This window comes from Meles meles, chromosome 11 (genome assembly GCF_922984935.1).
Source record: "Meles meles chromosome 11, mMelMel3.1 paternal haplotype, whole genome shotgun sequence".
Classification (NCBI taxonomy): domain Eukaryota; kingdom Metazoa; phylum Chordata; class Mammalia; order Carnivora; family Mustelidae; genus Meles; species Meles meles.
This window is the reverse complement of record NC_060076.1, coordinates 80,915,006-80,935,361: the sequence shown is the minus strand read 5'-3', so window position 1 is coordinate 80,935,361 and position 20,356 is coordinate 80,915,006. Positions and strand designations below refer to the sequence as shown.

Below are 20,356 nucleotides of genomic sequence, written 5' to 3'. Positions count from 1 at the left end.
GAGAAGAATAAAACACATGATTTCAAATAGGTATGTGTTAGGGAGGTAATTAGAATAATTTATGATTTTCATACATAAGGGTTTATGGTTGGTTAGTTTTAATGTGGCAGACCATTTTCATGTACATCATTATCTCAATCAGTGTGATGAATTTATCCAGCAACAGTATACCTCTAAAAAATGAGCCTAAAATTAAATGTCTAATAATTTTGTAAAATTGGTTTTTAATATAGCCCTCTTTCTTAATATAAATATCCTAACCAGTGGAAATTATGATAAAGATATGTACTAAATTGCAGTATGCCATTGTTCTGAATCTTAGACATGCATAAATATCTGAGCATTCAAAATAATATAATTATTAGCTTTTTTTGAAAAAAAAAATAATCAGGATTGTCAGAAACTTAGCTATATATATATATATATATATATATATATATATGTATAATTCTTAATTGGGTATGCTGTGTTTTTCCTACCCTAAGTTATCATTTATCAATAACCTTTTAATCATACGTCTATAAAAGATTTTCTGAATGTGGAGCTTGGGATTTCTTTTTTCTTTTTTTTAAATTTTATTTATTTATTTGACAGACAGAGATCACAAGTAGGCAGAGAGGCAGGCAGAGAGAGAGGGGGAAGCAGGCTCCCTGCTGAGCAGAGAGCCTGATGCGGGGCTCCATCCCAGGACCCTAGGGTCATGCCCGGAGCCAAAGGCAGAGGCTTTAACCCACTGAGCCACCCAGGTGCCCCAGAGCTTGGGATTTCTAAGAATTAAAAAATTTAGAGACCCGTACTTCCATGGAAGGAGCTAAATCCTTTTGTGAATCAGTTAGCTAACATTGATTCTCAGTCTATAACTGTTGTATGGGAGATATAAAATTTTTCAAAAATTATATTTTTTACAATGTTAAAGTAATATATGCTCTGTAAAGTAGGACAGTATAGGAATAAAAATTATCCTGTCTCCCCACCATTTATGTTATAGTTCCTTTAAAAATTTTTTAACATGATTATAATCCAAATGTATAAATTTCTATTATATATTTTTGTTATTGTAAGTTCTTATAAATAGAATTATTAACTTCTAAAGTTTAAAAAAGTGATCTATTCATAGAATAATTCCAGTGTGGGGAAACTGATCTTTATTTCTGGAATATATAAAAGCCAGTAGAATCTTTTCTTGATTTTTATAATTTTTATAGCTTTCCTTTCTTGTTTTTTGTTGAACATGTTTCTATCTTTTTAAAGTTTTCACCCCTTAAATCTTTGCCTCTTTGAGTGTGTGTGTGTGTGTGTGTGTGTGTGTGTGTGAAATCTTTGTGTCATTTACTGTGCATGAATGTTGTCAGCTGGGTTATCCCATGAGGGTAGTATACTCTTAAGCATTTCAGATATTTTAAATTTTTATCTGTGTTGTCTTTGAATCTCTTACAGCTCTTCCCATGATGTTATTATAGCTATGTGAGTTGTAGCAGGGAGGCTGTTTTTGTTTGTTGTATATTTCTTTTCTTTCAGAAATTACAGATGTTTATAATTAGCTTCAAACACTGCCTAGATGGCAGTTGGAAGATAACTGCCTTCGGCTGACGTGGTCTTTCCTTTTACCTCGGGAGGAGAATTACAACTGATCTGGAAGAAAGGGCTTACCATAGGCAGTCAGATCACCAGAGTAGTTCCGAACACCCTTCCTGGCTTCATCTGAACTTTTGAGTAAGTGGACAAGAACTAGGAGACAGAGGCTTACTGGATTTCACTCTTCATTTTTAAACTCTTCCCTCCAGAAGCAGACTTCTGAATGGGATGAGAAATCTGAAGAGAGCCAAATGCTGTTGTCCAGGAAAGTGTGAGCTCTTAGTGTCCCAAATAAAGCAGATCCTATGGGCAAGGAGATTATCCACCCAACCTGGATACAGTCTCATACCTCATTTATCGATTTAGCAGAGATCTTTTGGAGAGTTTTGGGGTACATCATTTTCAAAGGCCCATATTTTCCAACATTTAGTAGTAAGTCCCACTACCTTGATTTTGCCCCAGAAGAGCATCTCACTCCACTTAGAACCTCCAGTATGACATAACAATCCTTTTGAATAAGGCTTTGAAATTAACATCTTTTTCTGGAGGTAATGGTTCCACTTAGTGGAGCTTCCAGTTTTCTCTTTGTCTCAAGTATAAAGTGATTTTTAAAAATTCTTTTTTCTAATCCAGTAACTTGAATGAGACCAATTTCATTTTTAAATCTTTTTCAAAAGTGTGTCATCATTGCATCCCTTAAATTTGTAAATATGTTAGAGAAGGATAAATACTATCAAAACAGAAAATTTAGTACATCCTCAAATGTTACACTCAGGTAGGTTCACCTGGAGTCTTACTCTCTTCTTACCAGAGTATTAGTTTAGAAGATCTTTCACCATTACTTTAGCTAACGATGCTAAGTCATAACTTGAGATTTCTTTACTTAGGTATTAGAGCTCTACCTTGTGTGACTTCCCCTGGTTACTTTGGACAGCACAGAATTTCCAGCTGAAGTTGAACTTAGTAAAGCTCCTTGGAGACTTTCTTAAGTGTGTGCTCTTAACAGTGGTGTTGTTTAAAAAACAATGTATTAAGTTATGAAGTCTGGTTTTTTATTGGCAAGATATCCTATGAAAGAAAGGATGTTCTCTCGCCAAATAAAACTATTCCTTTTCATACAGAATTGAATTGGATTCCACTTTCATTCACCTAAAAACAAACTTTAATGTCCTCTATGAAAGGAAGCGCTGCGTATACTTTTTCTATCAGTTAAGAGTCTTCAGTTATAAAATCAAATGAAATTGATGTCCCAGTTACTTTTGAAGAAGACTCTAATGAATTGGATATCAGATTTTCAGTGAAAAATTACCACTGTAAAGAACCCTGTAGGAAGCAATGTGGAGAAACATACGTTAGGCATTTTGTGGCACTTCAAGTCTGAGGTAGTTTGTTTAGTTGGAGATACAATGGAGCACCAGTGTTGGAACATACAAGTATGGGAGTCTACATAGTTCTTGTAAAGTAGAATAAATTGCCAGACTACTTCAGATTCAAAATTGCCAAAAGAGTAAATGTATAATTATATATGTATAAGTGAATTTTTGTTAGATGATCTAGTAGTATAGTTAATGTGAATACAAAGGAAACATTTAATGCCCTATATTTATTCTCTATACAAGTATTTGTTCAAGTCTTATTATGTATTGGACACCCTTCTAGATCTTAAAGTTACAGGCCTGAAGAGAGCAGTCAAGATACCTGCTCATCTCTCATGAGATTATAGCTGTGGTGACATTTTCTAATCTGCTGACTGGAGGATAAATCAAGAGCTCTGTTAGAGGCCAACCCTGTCATGTCAGAGCTTCACAGTCTCCTTCCTGTTGGTTGATTAGCTGCTATACACAAGGCTCAGAGGAACTGTAAGAATCAAAGGAGACATAAGATATGCCCAGCCATCCAGAAAGATAAAGATTCCTAGGTATTACATGACGTTGAAGCATTGACACAGTACAGCTTGTGGGATATCTGAATCCGTATACCAGTGAGCTGTTAAAATGGCATCTCACCATGTCTGCTGGACGGTATGTAGTTCTTCTGTAGTGATCCATTCTGACGATGAAAAGTCTCTGAGCTGCAGCAGTACCCTATGGCCCAGGGCCTGGATTCTGGAACCAAGTAAACCTGAGTTCAGTTCCAGCTTTTCCCTTTGCCAGCTTTATAATCTATTGTGCCTGTCTGACCTTAGTTTCCAGACTGTAAAATGGAGATAACTGCATGACTTAGCAAAATAACAGTAATCTTGGTGGTTTAAAATAATTAAATTAATTAACTAATTACCTCAGGTGAGGTAATATATGATTATTAGCACAATGTGTAGTAAGGACTTGCTATATTTCATTATTCTATGAATACCAGCTGCTGCTAGTTCTTGGTCACTACTACATAAATTTTATGTTCCTCATTTGTCTCTTTTTTTTTTAAAAGATTTTATTTATTTATTTGACAGACAGAGATCACAGATAGGCAGAGAGGCAGCCAGAGAGAGAGAGGAGGGGAAGCAGGCTCCCCGCTGAGCAGAGAGCCCGATGGGGGGCTCGATCCCAGGACCCCGGGACCATGACCCGGGCCGAAGGCAGAGGCTTTAACCCACTGAGCCACCCAGGTGCCCCTGTCTCCTTTTTTTTTTTTTTTTAATATTTTATTTATTTGACAGAAATCACAACTAGGCAGAGAGAGAGGAAGAAGCAGGCTCCCTGCGGAGCAGAGAGCCCGATGTGGGGCTCGATCCCAGGACCCCTGGGATCATGACCTGAGCCGAAGGCAGAGGCTTTAACCCACTGAGCCACCCAGGAGTCCCCTCATTTGTCTCCTTTTTATCAGGATAAAAGCACCTATGAATCTTACCCCTTTTTTAACCTTTTCAGCATTAATAGAATACTTGCAAAATACTACAACCATTTCCACACATTAATTGGTGAGCAATAGAAACAATAAAACCTCAGTAATTTGGACTGCTCTGAAATTCATAATATATTAGAAGAAATATTCTATATATTTCTAATATATATAATATATATATTAGATATTAGATTATATTAGATATAATATAATAATATATATAATATATTAGAAGAAATGGTAAAGTGTTTAAAAGAAATTGTTTTCCAGTATGGATAGCATCATGGATTAGTAAATATTGCTTGGTAGAGGTTCTGCTGGAAATATGTTAAAGAGACTTAAAACTGTCACTTACATTATTTCCGACCCACCTCTGGCCTTGCTTCTAGAATGTATTAGGTAGGTTAATTAATGGTCTTCTACTATCAGTGTGCATAATTATGTCATGAGCATAATTCTGTCTTTTGTCCAGACTTAATTGAAACAGTTGATGATAGTTCACATCTCTTAAGGGTAATATTTTTTTTTTAAATTAATTTATTTATTTTTATTTGCTTATTTACAGCATAACAGTGTTCATTGTTCTGGCATCACACCCAGTGCTCCATGCAGTACGTGCCCTCCCTATTACCCACCACCTGGTTCCTCAACCTCCCACCACACCCTACCCCCTCCCGCCGCCCCTTCATAACCCTCTGGTTGTTTTTCAGAGTCCACAGTCTCTCATGGTTCATCTCCCCTTCCAGTTTCCCTCAACTCCCTCTCCTCTCCATCTCCCCATGTCCTCCATGTTATTTGTTATGCTCCACAAATAAGTGAGACCATATGATACTTGACTCTCTCTGCTTGACTTATTTCACTCAGCATAATTTCTTCCAGTCCTGTCCATGTTGCTACAAAAGTTGGGTATTCGTCCTTTCTGATGGAGGCATAATACTCCATTGTGTATATGGACCACATCTTCCTTATCCATTCATCCGTTGAAGGGCATCTTGGTTCTTTCCACAGTTTGGCGACCGTAGCCATTGCTGCAATAAACATTGGGGTACAAATGGCCCTTCTTTTCACTACATCTGTATCTTTGGGGTAAATACCCAGCAGTGCAATTGCAGGGTCATAGGGAAGCTCTATTTTTAATTTCTTGAGGAATCTCCACACTGTTCTCCAAAGTGGCTGCACTAACTTGCATTCCCACCAACAGTGTAAGAGGGTTCCCCTTTCTCCACATCCTCTCCAGCACACGTTGTTTCCTGTCTTGCTAATTTTGGCCATTCTAACTGGTGTTAGGTGGTATCTCAATGTTGTTTTAATTTGAATCTCCCTGATGGCTAGTGATGATGAACATTTTTTCATGTGTCTGATAGCCATTTGTATGTCTTCGTTGGAGAAGTGTCTATTCATATCTTCTGCCCATTTTTTGATATGATTATCTGTTTTGTGTGTGTTGAGTTTGAGAAGTTCTTTGTAGATCCTGGATATCAACCTTTTGTCTGTACTGTCATTTGCAAACATCTTCTCCCATTCCGTGGGTTGCCTCTTTGTTTTGTTGACTGTTTCCTTTGCTGTGCAGAAGCTTTTGATCTTGATGAAGTCCCAGAAGTTCATTTTTGCTTTTGTTTCCTTGGCCTTTGGAGACTTATCTTGAAAGAAGTTGCTGTGGCTGATATCGAAGAGGTTACTGCCTATGTTCTCCTCTAGGATTCTGATAGATTCCTGTCTCACGTTGAGGTCTTTTATCCATTTCGAGTTTATCTTTGTGAACGGTGTAAGAGAATGGTCGAGTTTCATTCTTCTACATATCGCTGTCCAGTTTTCCCAGCACCATTTATTGAAGAGACTGTCTTTTTTCCATTGAATATTTTTTCCTGTTTTGTCGAAGATTATTTGACCATAGAGTTGAGGGTCCATATCTGGGCTCTCCACTCTGTTCCACTGGTCTATGTGTCTGTTTTTATGCCAGTACCACGCTGTCTTGGTGATCACAGCTTTGTAGTAAAGCTTGAAATCGGGTAACGTGATGCCGCCAGTTTTGTTTTTGTTTTTCAACATTTCCTTAGCAATTCGGGGTCTCTTCTGACTCCATACAAATTTTAGGATTATTTGCTCCAGCTCTTTGAAAAATATCGGTGGAATTTTGATCGGAATGGCATTAAAAGTATAGATTGCTCTAGGCAGTATAGACATTTTAACAATGTTTATTCTTCCAATCCAAGAGCATGGAACAGTCTTCCATCTTTTTGTGTCTTCTTCAATTTCTTTCATGAGTGTTCTGTAGTTCCTCGAGTACAGGTCCTTTACTTCTTTGGTTAGGTTTATGCCCAGGTATCTTATGGTTCTTGGTGCTATAGTAAATGGAATCGATTCTCTAATTTCCCTTTCTGTATTTTCATTGTTAGTGTATAAGAAAGCCACTGATTTCTGTACATTGACTTTGTATCCTGCCACGTTACTGAATTGCTGTATGAGTTCTAGTAGTTTGGGGGTGGAGTCTTTGGGGTTTTCCATATAAAGAATCATGTCATCTGCGAAGAGAGAGAGTTTGACTTCTTCCTTGCCAATTTGGATACCTTTTATTTCTCTTTGTTGTCTGATTGCCGTTGCTAGAACTTCTAATACTATGTTGAACAAGAGTGGTGAGAGTGGGCATCCTTGTCGTGTTCCTGATCTCAACGGGAAGGCTGCAAGCTTTTTCCCATTGAGGATGATATTTGCTGTGGGTTTAAGAGTAATATTTTATTTGATTTTATGTCACAGGGTTATACTCTCTTTTCCTGCCCTGCCTAAGCTGTGAGAATAGCATATCCTTTGGTTAACAATCAAAATAGCTCATTTGCTTGGAAGGAGACAAAGGTATGGGGGTTTCAGTAAGGACTAATTCCTCATCAGGTTTCATGACAATGAGATTTGATTTTTTTTTTTTAACAGCAATTTGCCTCTCAGAATAGACCAAATATCACTTCATCACTGTTAAATGTGTTTATTCTATTATATATATATATATTAAATCATTGAGCTTTGAGGTAATGAATTTCTACTACATCTTATCATGAAGCTTGCTTGAATGCCTTGTTTTTCCTGGGCCATAGCCCTCAAATCTCTCATGTTTAAAGTGAATTAGAAAAGGTTTTATCCCTAACCTTTAAGCAGGTAACTCTAGGAAAGTTATATATTTATTGACTACATCTTGCTCTAAAGATTGTTTGGTTTAAAATTGTCTGTTTTTTAAATAATTGAGAAATGCTGGCATTTACCATTTTAGGATTACCTGCCTAAATTTTATGGTTTTTAAAAGTAAGCTTAATTTTTTAATATGTTTATAAACCTTTCCTCTTTCCCCATTATCTCCTGACTATTCAAATTAGCCGATCTATGAAGCCAGCTATTTGTTGTCCAATAGATTGACTTGCCTGAGCATTCTTACTCTTTATTTTTCATCTAGATGTGTTTCATTTTTCTCTTATGCTTCATGTTCCTAGCTTGAAAGAAAAAAAAAAAACTCTTATCTCCATGAAATTCTAGTCTTCCAAGAGTCAGATACTAATCAGATTTTTTTTTCCCTGAACTGTGTGTTCTTATCCTTAACCAGTTTCCTTAAATATGTTTCCCATGAATATTAGCACTTTATATTGTTTGGGATTTAAAGCCTTCCATGTTCATGATTTATTCCTAATATCTGTGTTACCATATTTTGCTTTGCTTTTTCAGAATTATTTTTGTTGTAGAAATTTGCTGCTTCAGAGCATTTAGATGATTTGCAAGTGTTAGCAATGTTCTCTGTGTTACTGTAGTTTCCAGCTTGTTCTTTTTCTAAAGCGTTGGGACTGATCTCATAGGAAATGTGGCTGTTAGTAGATGGTCTTACAGGTTCTTACCTCTTGTGTTTCTGAGTTTGTGGTTACCTCGGTTTGGATTTATTTGTATCTAATAAACTAAGATCTATATATTCATCTTTTCTAATGCAAAAGGAACTCTTTTACCAATAACCATGCATTTTGATTGTTGTCTACAAGTTCTGCCAATTATCTGTAACAATTTGTGCTTCTCTAAGAAAGTCCTCAGTGATAATTCCTGTATACTTTAATGAATAAGGAAAAAATTGTTTTTTATTTAACTACTGCCTCATGTTAAATGAGGCTAACATGTCTAACATACTAGCTGATGTACTTGATACTTCAGCCTGATTATTTGATATTTTAGCCAAATTTTGGTCTTTGTGCAAAGGCCCTACATAGTGATTTCTAGCCCTGGTTTTGCTAGTGCTTCATTTATTTTGAAGGGTATCACAAATTATTTCAAGAGACACATTGATACCGAATATCTGTTTTGGAGGGAGGAAGATAGGATATTAACACTGAACTATATGGACCCTGTTAACCTAAACAAAAATCAGCCTTCCTGCGGTGTTGAGCAGCCTGTCTCAGCAGCATCCAGCATCCAGGGATACTGAAGACATGTTTGAGGTCCTGTGGGAAACATGTGACTGACACCATAGGAGGAAACATCATGGTATAGTGAAAAGCATTGGAACTAGAAGTTGAAGAAACCACTTTTCTGATCATATGTATCAGTATGAACCTGAGCAAGACACTCAGCTGTTACCTAATTAGGGTTGCTGTGAGGATCGGGTGGGTAAGACACTTAACCTGGTCCTCCATTGCTTCACGTGCTAGCGGTGCATGCTTACATGGACAGTAACTTTCCTTCAGGTCTAAAATTCTGGAGTTTTTTCCTTAGATAATTTATAATGATGTTTTGAAAAATATAAATTTTCATATATAGGACACTTATAAAGACAAATAATTAGGAAATTGCAGTCAAAGGCATGACATTTGTAGACTTTATAGCATGATGGCAGATGATGGTTGATAAATTGTCAGATTGTCTCTCATTTGCTCCCATTTTTCCTTGGGACTTAGTTCCAGAGTTTTAGCTTCTGCTTACAGCGCTATTCTTATTCCCTCTGTACCTGTTTGTAATAGAGACTGGCAAAATTTTGCTGTATAGGGAGTTATCTTTGACTTTTATTCAAATCTATCCATTCTGATAACAATACAGTTCATTGTATGTTTCAAAGTAGATTACTATGACCATAATGTCTAGTCATCTTTCAAGTGCTGCATTAAAGGTTTTTGGTGAACTCCAAAAAACATACTTGAATGACTTTTTTTCCTAAGATTTTTAGCTCTTGTTTCTATGAGTACTACTGTGACTATTGACATTGGTTTAATTGCTTATATGCAGAGGTTAGGTTTTATTTAAGTTGTATCCGAAAAGTGGAAGGTGATGAGAAGCAGGGTCATCTGTAATGCCCACATTTAAAACAAATTTAAATAGAAGCTAGGTATTTGGAGGTAAACCATAGCTTTTAAGCTGTTTGAACATTGTGGTCTATTAATGGGGCATGTGGACCCTTGACTCCTGGTGGTAGTGATGTTCTTGAGATCAGCATTTGTACTCTTGATTTTTTTTTTTTTGATTAGTTATGTAGAACAAAAGAAAATAAGCTTTAAGTTAATTTCTTTATAAATACAAAAAATAACTGAAACAAAAAGTTGTAAATTTAAAAATAAAACTTCACTTCTGGCCCCACTATTATCATTTTCAAGCCCAGGGATAAGCGCTATTAGATTAGTGTGTTACACCAACCCCCCCAGATATTTCCCATGGATATATAAGTATACACGAATGTGTTTCTAGTCCTCCACCATTCATTCCCAGTAGTTTAATTTCTTTTCACTGAATATATCTGCACATCTTTGATGTCAGTATGTACATCGCCCTTTTCATGACCACATAATGTCCCATTGTATGGCTAAGCTATACTTTATTTAACCAGTCTCTCTTAATGAACATTTAAATATTTTTATTTTAACATAGTATTACTGTGAAGACTTCTGTGTGTATATCTTAGCATACTTTTGCATAAAATAAAATCTTAGCAGTCGAATTCTTGCCTTAATGAGTACTTTTAGTTGATTTGCATTTTCTTGATTTTGAATTAAGTTGAACATTTTCTCATGTTTTTATAGGTCAGATTTTGTGTTTTGCTGAACTACCTGTTTGTAAGCTTGTGACACATTTTCCTATTGGTTTACTCAGTTTTCTTCTGTTGACTTATTCATATTTCTCTGTGTTATGAAATTAGCTCCGTATCTCTGTATTGACAGATATTTTCCCAATTCTTTGATTTTTATGTTGTTACTCACTTTATATCTGATTATTTGCTTACCGTTCTACTACTATATAGTGTTTAATTTCCATATATGTAACAATTTTTTTACATTATGGTATGGGCTTTGCATTTTATATTTAAGGCTTCTCATTTAATATTAAAATGTTACTTTTTCTAGTAATTCTATAGTTTCATTTTGTATGCTTAAATCAATGATCCATGTAGAATTAATGTGATTTAGAGAGAAGCAGGGACCCAGGTATAGCGAACAAGTTGCCTGAAACGCCATTTATTAAAACATGCTTTTCCCCACTAATTTAAAATGCAGTCTTGATTTTATATGTTCCTATTTTTGGATATATAGGATTTTACAAAGTCCTAGTATGCATTTGGGTCAATTTCTGGAATCTGTACTGTTGCTGTTGACATCTCTCTCTATATAACTTTTAGTAGCACAAATCTGTTCCATTGCTGTAGCTTGTAAATTGTGTTCCTGTCTGCTGGGATAGTTCTCTTTTCATTCATCTTATACATTTTTTTGGATGTTATCCCCTTTTTTTCTAGATAAATTTTAGTATAATTTTGTCAAAATATTTCCATCTCTTGCCCCCAGAACAAACTAACACAACCATCTTGGGACCATATGGGGGGGTGTAAAAATTGGGGCTGGGGAAAGGGAGTGACATTGTTAATGAATTTTTCTATCTAGCAGTAGAGTAGAGATTTCTATTTTTAAATTTTCCATTTTCCCCCTCAATAATGTTATAGCTTTTATCACATAAATTCTGCATGTTATGTGTTAAATTTATTCATAAATGTTTATCTTTTTTATTACTCTTTAATTTTTTCCTTCCATTTCTCAATTTGATATTGTGTTTATAAGTTAAAATTACTGGGTTTATGTACTTAGGTTTTCTGAACAATACCATCATCTGCAAAAAATTCTACTTTTCCTCTGCAATTTTGATTCTTCCTTCTCTTCATAATTTATATTTTCTTAAAACATGGCCCACTTCACCTAGTTTTTCAAATTTATTTGCATAATTTATTATCTAATAACTCTTATTAATTTCTTTTGAATCTGTGCTTATATCCCTTTTTTGTTTGTAACTCAAGAAATTTGTGTTTACTTGCCTTACCTCTTACAGCAAATAGTAAAAATACTCTTGAGTATTATTATCTTTGAAGTTAGAAAATTCTTCCATGCAGTGAATCTGTATGCCTCATCCTGTTGTTGTAGTCACTGCTTTTTTTTTTTTTTTTTTAACTTTGTCTCCAATAAAATGAAGATTACTCTGGTAGCTTTTCTACTAAGATTATTATGAAGTTACTTGTTAGCTTTCTTCTAAGCTAAATAATTTTGTTTTTGCATATAGCCTCATGAAACACAGTTTTCTAAAATCTTTATATCTCTTTTGGAATTTTTTGAGGAGCTTTAACATTTTGGCTAAATTCTTAACTTACTTCCTGTTGAGGGATCTTCGTCACAATTACATTGTTTGCCTTTAAAAGATAGTAGTGAAACATACTATATATTTTTAGCCAAAGTAACTCCATCCTCAGAGCAAATGGTATTTAGTGGAGAACTAAAAATGGTAATTATATTTTGTTTATATTATGTATAGTATTGGGGAAAAAGAATTGTTGACAATGTCATGGATAGATGGTGTCTTTCAGCAGTCTTGAAAATAAAGGCTGTTGCATAAGGTAATTGGGTCCTCGGGTTCCAAGTTTGTCCAAAAACACTCTGCTCCTTTTTTTTTTTTTTTTTTTTTTTTTTTTTTTTTTTTTTCAGATTTTGTTTATTTATTTGACAGACAGAGATCACAAGTAGACAGAGAGGCAGGCAGAGAGAGAGGAAGAAGCAAGCTCCCTGCCGAGCAGAGAGTTCAATGCAGGGCTTGATGGAGGGCTCAATGGAGGGCTCAATCCCAGGACCTTGGGATCATGACCTGAGCCAAAGGCAGAGGCTTTAACCCACTGAGCAACCCAGGTGCCCCACTCTGCTCCTAATTTTTGAATTAGTTATGAGATTGGCAAAGAAAAGCATGTTTGTAAGGCAGATAGGAAATTCCAGGGAAGATGCAAGATGGGGCTAATACTAAATTATGTGATACATACATGTAAATATGTGTTAGCATGTGTTTTTATACATTTTATCCTAGAAAAAATGAATATGCTAATGTAATAGTAACTTTAATAGGTTCAATTTAAACTTTGTAGGTAATAACAATATCTTCTAAAAACCCAGCATTAACGATTGAAATAGCTGCAATTGAGTCATCTTGAGTAAAGCAGTGCAAAAGGTGCTTTTAAAAAGGAAGCAGCAATAATTTTGTGAATACTCAATTTTATGATATATTTACTGTATAAATATGTTAATAATTTGTCCCCCACTGAGAAATGGCTTCTAGAGGACCACAGTGCATTACTTGCATTAGAATAGAAGTAATGAAATTCTCTCTCTCTCACCTTTTTTTAGGTCATGGAAAATGGAAGATTTGCAAAATATAAGTATTTTACCCATGTCATGATCAATAAAACAGATATGCTAATGATAACTAAAAGGTAACTTTCTTTCTGGAATGTAATTTGTTGAGAGGTTAACTGAGAAGCCACTCATGAAGAGAAGCAGTTGACATTTGTCATTTGTTGCAGATAGTCACACTGATTCCTGCTAATTCTGGTCTTCTTGCTCTACAAGCCTTGTAGCCAAAACCTTCCATAAATTCATATTTAGCTTTTTATAGATAAATGCACAGCCATGCACAATTTAATATTTTTCAACTAATTTGAATAATACAGAAATTCCTGTAAAACTATCCTCACACTACCATTTCTTCCCTTCTGAAAAAGTACATAATTTCAAATTACCCCAGAAGTCCTCTGGTGATACCTTTTCATTAGCACGCATAGAAACTCACGTAAGTATGTACACCATTGGAGACAGATCAGTTCTTACGTGGATGCTCCCAACGATAGCCAAATCCTTGAGTAGACTATAGACAGTAGAGCTACGTGCAAAAATACACAGCCTCAGAGGGGCTAGTGTTTGCAAGTCATTGTTAAACTGAGGAAAAGAATGAGCTTGTACAGGATTGAAATGGGGATTTCTGGATGGATAGCAAAGAGCAAAATTGTGCCTGAGAGACAGAGGTTATGGCTGAATAGAAAGGAGTAAGCAATAAGCCTGTGTGGTTTTGTTCACTATCAAAAAGGAGAAGTTATATTAACATCTTGTTAGCGCAAGCTCACTGTTGAACTTAGCAGTCATTTTTTTAAAGATTTTATTTATTTATTTGACAGAGATCACAAGTAGGCAGAGAGGCAGGCAGAGAGAGAAGTGGAAGCAAGCTCCCTGCTGAGCAGAGAGCCCGATGTGGGGCTCAATCCCAGGACCCTGGGATCATGACCTGAGCCGAAGGCAGAGGCTTTAACCCACTGAGCCACCCAGGCGCCCCTTAGCAGTCATTTCTAATGTTTTTCATCCTAATCATTTCTGAGTCTAAAATTTACAACACTATCTAATTTTCTTATTTAAAAAGTAACACAGAGTAAAAAATTCACACGGCATTAGAGGATGAATAGGTAAAGTGAGTCTTCATTCCATCCCAGGTACCAGTCCCTCTTTTCCCTGTCCCAGAGGCAGCCACTTGTTTCCTTCTTGAAATAGTCTCTGCATATACAAGCATCACACATGTATATCTTAACGTAAATGGAAATCTGTCAATGTACCATTCTGTACTTTGCTTTAATTTTTTGCTTTGGATCAATGTTGATAGCAGCATAAGAACATCTTCCTTAATTTTAAAGGACTACTTAGCATTCACTTAGAAGTATGTACAGTATTTTACATCTAAGTTGTTAATAAGCTTTTATAATTAGGGGCAGAGCTTCAGCCGTGTTTGTTTATAGCGATTTTCATTCATGTTTCTATTAACCCTCTCTCCAATTGACATGAAGTGTGATTCATCACAGTTGAACAAGAGTCAGTTACAAAATTTAATAGTTTACAATTTAGCTTGCAGCATTTGAAAACTGACCTCAACACAGTAGACCTCTTCAAAGGAAGTTCTGTAAACCTTGATAAAGTGAGGGAAGTGAGTGAGTTGTAGTTGACTAAAACCTAGTATTCATACTTAGCATTTCTTTTCTTTCCAAGTTTCAGATTTGAGGATTAAAGGGTCTTTGAATGGGGGAGGGGGTGCAGAGTGCTAGGTGCCTGCTACAGGATTAGCCTATCTTAGATTTTTCACATGGTTGAAGATAAGTGGGAGGACCCATAGGTTTGTTCAAACAGTCCCTGTAATCCAGGATTGGTGAAAGAGGGGGGTCTGAGACAGAAGGGTGAAGTGAGAGATATAAGTCCTAAATAGTTTGTTCCTGCCAGGAGCCAGCTCTGTAACGCAATCCCTTAACTTAAAGTATGTATTTCTTAAGAAAAAAAAAAAAAAATCTGGTTGTACCTAGAATTGATGTTTCAACCAGAAAGAAGAGCTGGGAAAGTAAAGGCCTTTGAAGGAAGGATTAAATAGAATTATTATAGACAGAATGCATTTTTTTCCTCTCAAGGCGGGAAAACAATTTTAAAAGGCTTTTTTGAGGTAGGTTGATAAGCTTATTGCATGGAGCCTTGGAAACATTCTAAAGCATTAATTACCTTATAGTTCTCCAAGATATTAGCTAATAATAGGTTCTGCAAATTTTTTTCCATTGTGTATAAAGTGGCTTATATATTTGACTCTAGAAGTACATTCATTTTTTAAATTTCATTTTATTTTTTCAGTGTTCTAAGATTCATCGTTTATGTACCACACCCAGTGCTCCGTGCAATACAAGCCCTCCTTAATACCCACCACCAGGCCCTCCCAACCCCCCACCCCCCTCCCCTCCAAAACACTCTGTTTCTCAGAGTCCACAGTCTCTCTTGCTTCATTTGTTTTTTTCTAACATAAATAGTTGTGCTATAAATTTCCCACAAAGCATTGTTTTAGCTGCGTCACACAGATTTTGCTATGTTGTGTTGTATTTTCATTCTCATTCACTTCAAGATACTATCTGATTTCTTCTGAGATTATTTGATGCATGGATTATATAGTAGTATGCTAATTTCCAAGCATTTAGAAATATTCTTTCTGTTACTGGTTTCTCATTTAATTTCATTATGATATACTTTATATGATTTCAGTTCTTTTATATTGCTCAAGGTTTTTTATGACTCAGAATATAGTATCTCTTGGTTAATGTTTTATGGGTACTTGCAATGAATGTATATCTTGCTACATAAGTGCCTTTATTCTACAGTGGATTCTTTGTTTTTCCCCCAGTGGTGTATTGTTTGTAACAAAAGGAACATTTGGACAGCTTACCTGTGAGTGGCAGTATAGTTTTGATGAGTTTACCAAAGAGCCATTCATTGTTCATGGGAGAAGATTACGCATTGAAGCAAAGGTATGTTGAATAGATTTTTTTTTTTGAAAACTTGGATTTGAAAATAACGCACTGAAACGGCCCTCTTTACTTCCCATCTCTTTTATAGACATTGTGTTGTCTTACTGTGGTTTTTCTTTACACCTCCTGTCTTATTCAGGCTTAAAGAAAAGCAAGCTAGGCCAAGAAAAAAATACTGGACTCTGTGTGCTTTTGCATTGACAATAATGTTCCTGGGCCTTCACTTTCCAGAACCCCAACTTCTGACTGCTGTCCAAGACACGAAAAGGAGAAAATCATTTGTATACCTCAAAATCCCTAGTGGTTCCATACAAAATGTTTTTCCCTGAAAATCTTAAAAACGGACTCTTGAGAAGTTGCCTCTCTCTAACAGACAGTTATTGGTACTTCTTTTTCTTTTTATAGGTATTAACTTCCCAATTCCATTCTAATCTTGAGGGCAAAGACCATTTCTCACTCTGCATTGATTACTAACATGGCACCTGGTACTTGAATGTAGATAAGATGAATTGCTAGTCATTTGGCAAATCAGCAGAGACTCAGTATCCATTGTAAGTCTTAAAGATTCCACGAAGTGTTTTAAGCGATACAAAGAAGTACAAGATACCCCAAGGTATTTGACCAGATACCTTTGCGTAGGGGCACTTTGGCACTGGCTGTATTAGTAGGAAATACTGTAAATGATACAGCCCAAGTAAGTTTTGTTCTTTGTTGTTTTTGTTTTATTTTGATTTTGAGGGATTTAATTGGCTTCTGTAACTGAAAGTCTTAAGTCTGTATCTGCTCATTTAGATATTGCTCCAGTGATGCCATTAGCAGTTACTCTGTCTCCCTTCCCCTCCTCCTTCATTCTCTCCTTTGCCACTCTCTCTTCTCGGTTCTACTTTCCTCAGCGTTGGCTTCATTGTCAAGCCGGCCAGCAGATGTTCCAGGTTTAGATCCTACTAGCTTAGCAGCATGAAAGCTTCTCACTGGGTCTCATTGGGCCACCTTTGGTCACATGCCTATCCTGAGCCACTTTGGTCAGAGAGCTGGTATGAGCCAGCTGGCCAGGTGAGGGTCATGGGATCACCATGGTGTTTCCGAGAAGGAAGGGTCAGCACTATCTGAAGTATTTGGAGTGAGAGAAGGTGAGAAATATTACCCAAAGGAGATTCAAAAGTTGTTGCTTGAAGAAGGGTCATTAGACACAGGCAGGCAGAAACAGACATTTTCTGGGCTAGCACTTAGTGCATACTGCCCCAGGGCCTTGTGTTGAACCATTGAAGATCATGTCTCTAGTCTTACCACTCACTCCAAAGACACAGGCAGCTCCTGAGTAGACTGACTCTTTGTTCTTGAGGATCTTAGACCAAATTATACATTGGGAATTTCTCTGATTCAGTCACTCAGAAAATGAAAGGCCCTATGGTCTTGTGCAAAATAATGAATAGTGACTATGACTATGACTATGACTTTCTGCCTGGACGCTTGCCTGGCTTTTTTCATATCTTTTTCTCTCTCCAAAGATAAATTTCTGCTTACCGTCTTGGTTTCTTTCCTTTCTACCTTTTCTTGAAATCTTTAATCAGCAAATATTTCTTTTTTTTTTTTAAGTAAAAGAATCTGTTGTCTTCTAGAGGCTGTGTTTACATGATGTTTGAATTACTTAAGAGACGTTATTTGACCAAGAGACCCTCACATTGCTTCCCCTGTAGCTCTGCCCATAGTTAATAGAGGTAAAAACATCACCCTACTCTTTAATCCTGTTACTTCTGTAACAGTTACTTCTGTAACTTCCTGTAACTTCTGTTTACCCTCTAATGCTTACTGTCCACCATTAGCTCTCCCCCACAAACACTGAATAGAACACCAGAGAAGCATAAAAATTGGAGGACAATGAAAAAAAAAATAGAGTGAAATAAGCTTAAGTTACATTCTTACTGCATGACGGATTTAAAATGTCAGAAGTTACATACATACACAATCCCCTATACAACACACCTGTGTATATTACCTTTTAACTGAACTCATCTTTTTTTTTTTTTTATAAAGATTTTATTTATTTATTTGACAGAGAGAGAGATCACAAGTAGGCAGAGAGGCAGGCAGAGAGAGAGGAGGAAGCAGGCTCCCTGCAGAGCAGAGAGCCTGATGCGGGGCTCGATCCCAGGACCCTGAGATCATGACCTGAGCCGAAGGCAGCGGCTTAATCCACTGAGCCACCCAGGCGCCCCTTAACTGAACTCATCTTGATTTCATGGCCAGATACCAAGAACTATCTGGAGGGGAGAACACTGCTCTGACTTACCTCCTCATCCTTTGGATAAACCCTGTATGGCTTTGGCAATTGAAATCAAAGCTTTTTAACGTAAGCGTAATTATAATGGATATGGTAGAATTTAGTCTTTTTTTTTTTTTTTTTTCCATTTGTGTTTGAGTCTTCTTGGTTCTTCATTCTTGGCTTTTTTAAAGGTATATAATTTGGGTAAGGTGGACACTTTACACACAGATTTACAAAACTGTGGCATTTTTTAAATCCTATTTCTACAACTGGATTTTCATTTTGACGAAGTTACTCTCTTTATAGGAACGGGTGAAATCTGTGTTTCATGCCAAGGAGTTTGGAAAAATAATTAACTTCAAGACCCCAGAGGATGCTAGGGTAAATATAATGAATCTCTTTTACTTAAACAGATAGCAGCTTCTCATTTCAAAGGCATGTAATAAGTTGGACTGTTTTCTAAGGCAGATAAGTTTTGTTTTTAATTTTGTTTTTGTATTTTTACAGTTTTAGTATATGTAACTACATGTTTCCTCAAGATTATTTTTCATTACCACCTTTCTCAGTTTCTCTGTAATACATTTTTCATTTAATCTCTGTCACCTTGTTATTTTATCCCAGAAGGTTTGTTTTTAATCTTCCTGCTTTTCCAGAAACATCCAGAGAAGGCTACTGGGCTCAGTTCTCATTCTCTGTTTTTCTTAGAGACAGTCCTGCTGAGTTCTTCTGCATTAATAGAAGCACATAGACCTCTGCAGAAGCCTCTCATAATGGGATAACCCTAATACTGCCTCCAGGGCTTTCATCCGTTACACAGCCCCAGTGGTAATAGACATTATTGGTAGGAAGATTTGCATTATATTTGCATTTTATTTTTGCAATTTCAGAGCCTTTTAAGATAGAAAATATTTGTATTATGAGAGCACCTAAACTGCTCAAGAAGGTTGCTCTCCTGCTAGCCACTCTAGAATTCTGTGTAATTACTCCTCTCCAGCAGTAGAATCCTATATATGGAATCAGGAAGGTTTGTGACACAGAACTGACATTGTTGGAAGAAAGGTTGCACAGATAGTTTCCAAACTATGCCATAGTTATTCAGCCGGCTGCCAAATGACTCTTCTCTCTCAGGATGATTTATTTTACTGTTCTTATTCTGAAGATGCACATTCAAGTCCAAAGGCCTTAGAAAAATATTATTCTTATTAGTAAATCAAACCTGGTACCATTGTCTCTGAACTTCTGGACAATTTAACTGAGGCGAGTAATGTCTTAGGCAGGATGAATGTAATTATTGGCCATGAGTATAAACCTAACCAAAATAGAAAGCCAGCTTCTAAATTTATACTCATTACATTTTGAGTTTCATTGCAAATTCTTGAATTAAGCAAATGTTGATTTATTTCCCCCACAACAGTGGATCCTCACAAAACTAGAAGAGGCAAGAGAACCTTCCCCGAGATTCTGATGGAGAACACTGCCTGAAGAGACACAGCAATAAATTATTAGAGTTTCAACCTGTACCTTCCACAACCAGTTTGGGAAGTATAGTACAGAAGTAATTTCAAGTACTAAAGAAATTTAAAAAAAAACAAAACAACACACACACAAAATCGGTTACAATCAGGTAAAACAATCATGTGATTAAAATATTTCAACTCAGTGGGGATCCAGTTGGTTTTCTAACTTGAATCATGCATCTAGCTGAAATTCTTCTACTTTATAAAAGAAGCATTTCTTTTATGAATCTTAAATATTTGCTCCAAGTGGAGAAATTGCCCATACTGTCCCCCCCACCCCCCACCGCCATGGAGCTAAGGTTAATGTTTCTGGTTTGTATTTTAAACTTCTATCATGCTTATTTCAGACTCCCTGAATCAGTGACGGAAAATGATCAAATCAAACATAGCCTCAGTGGTATCAAGAGAACCTTAGTGGTGGTTTCTTTAGAAATGTGAAGTTCTTTTTACAGATAAATATTTTGGTATTATTTTCCTTATTTTTTTTATAAAGGATGGGTTTGAATTATACTTCCATAGCATGACTATGAAAACAACCTT

At 36.2% G+C, this 20,356-nt stretch overlaps 1 protein-coding gene across 1 annotated transcript in view; it reads left to right on the top strand.

Moving 5' to 3' along the window:
• VPS13A (vacuolar protein sorting 13 homolog A) overlaps nucleotides 1-19,956 on the top strand; it is a 244,795-nt gene extending 224,839 nt beyond the window's left edge. Inside the window, exons 69-72 of the mRNA XM_046022052.1 lie at nucleotides 13,068-13,153; nucleotides 15,913-16,036; nucleotides 18,606-18,680; nucleotides 19,714-19,956. Of these exons, the coding sequence (XP_045878008.1) occupies nucleotides 13,068-13,153; nucleotides 15,913-16,036; nucleotides 18,606-18,680; nucleotides 19,714-19,764 (336 nt within the window). The 3' untranslated portion in view covers nucleotides 19,765-19,956. The remainder of the gene's footprint in view (nucleotides 1-13,067; nucleotides 13,154-15,912; nucleotides 16,037-18,605; nucleotides 18,681-19,713) is intronic.
• Nucleotides 19,957-20,356: the final 400 nt, after the last annotated feature.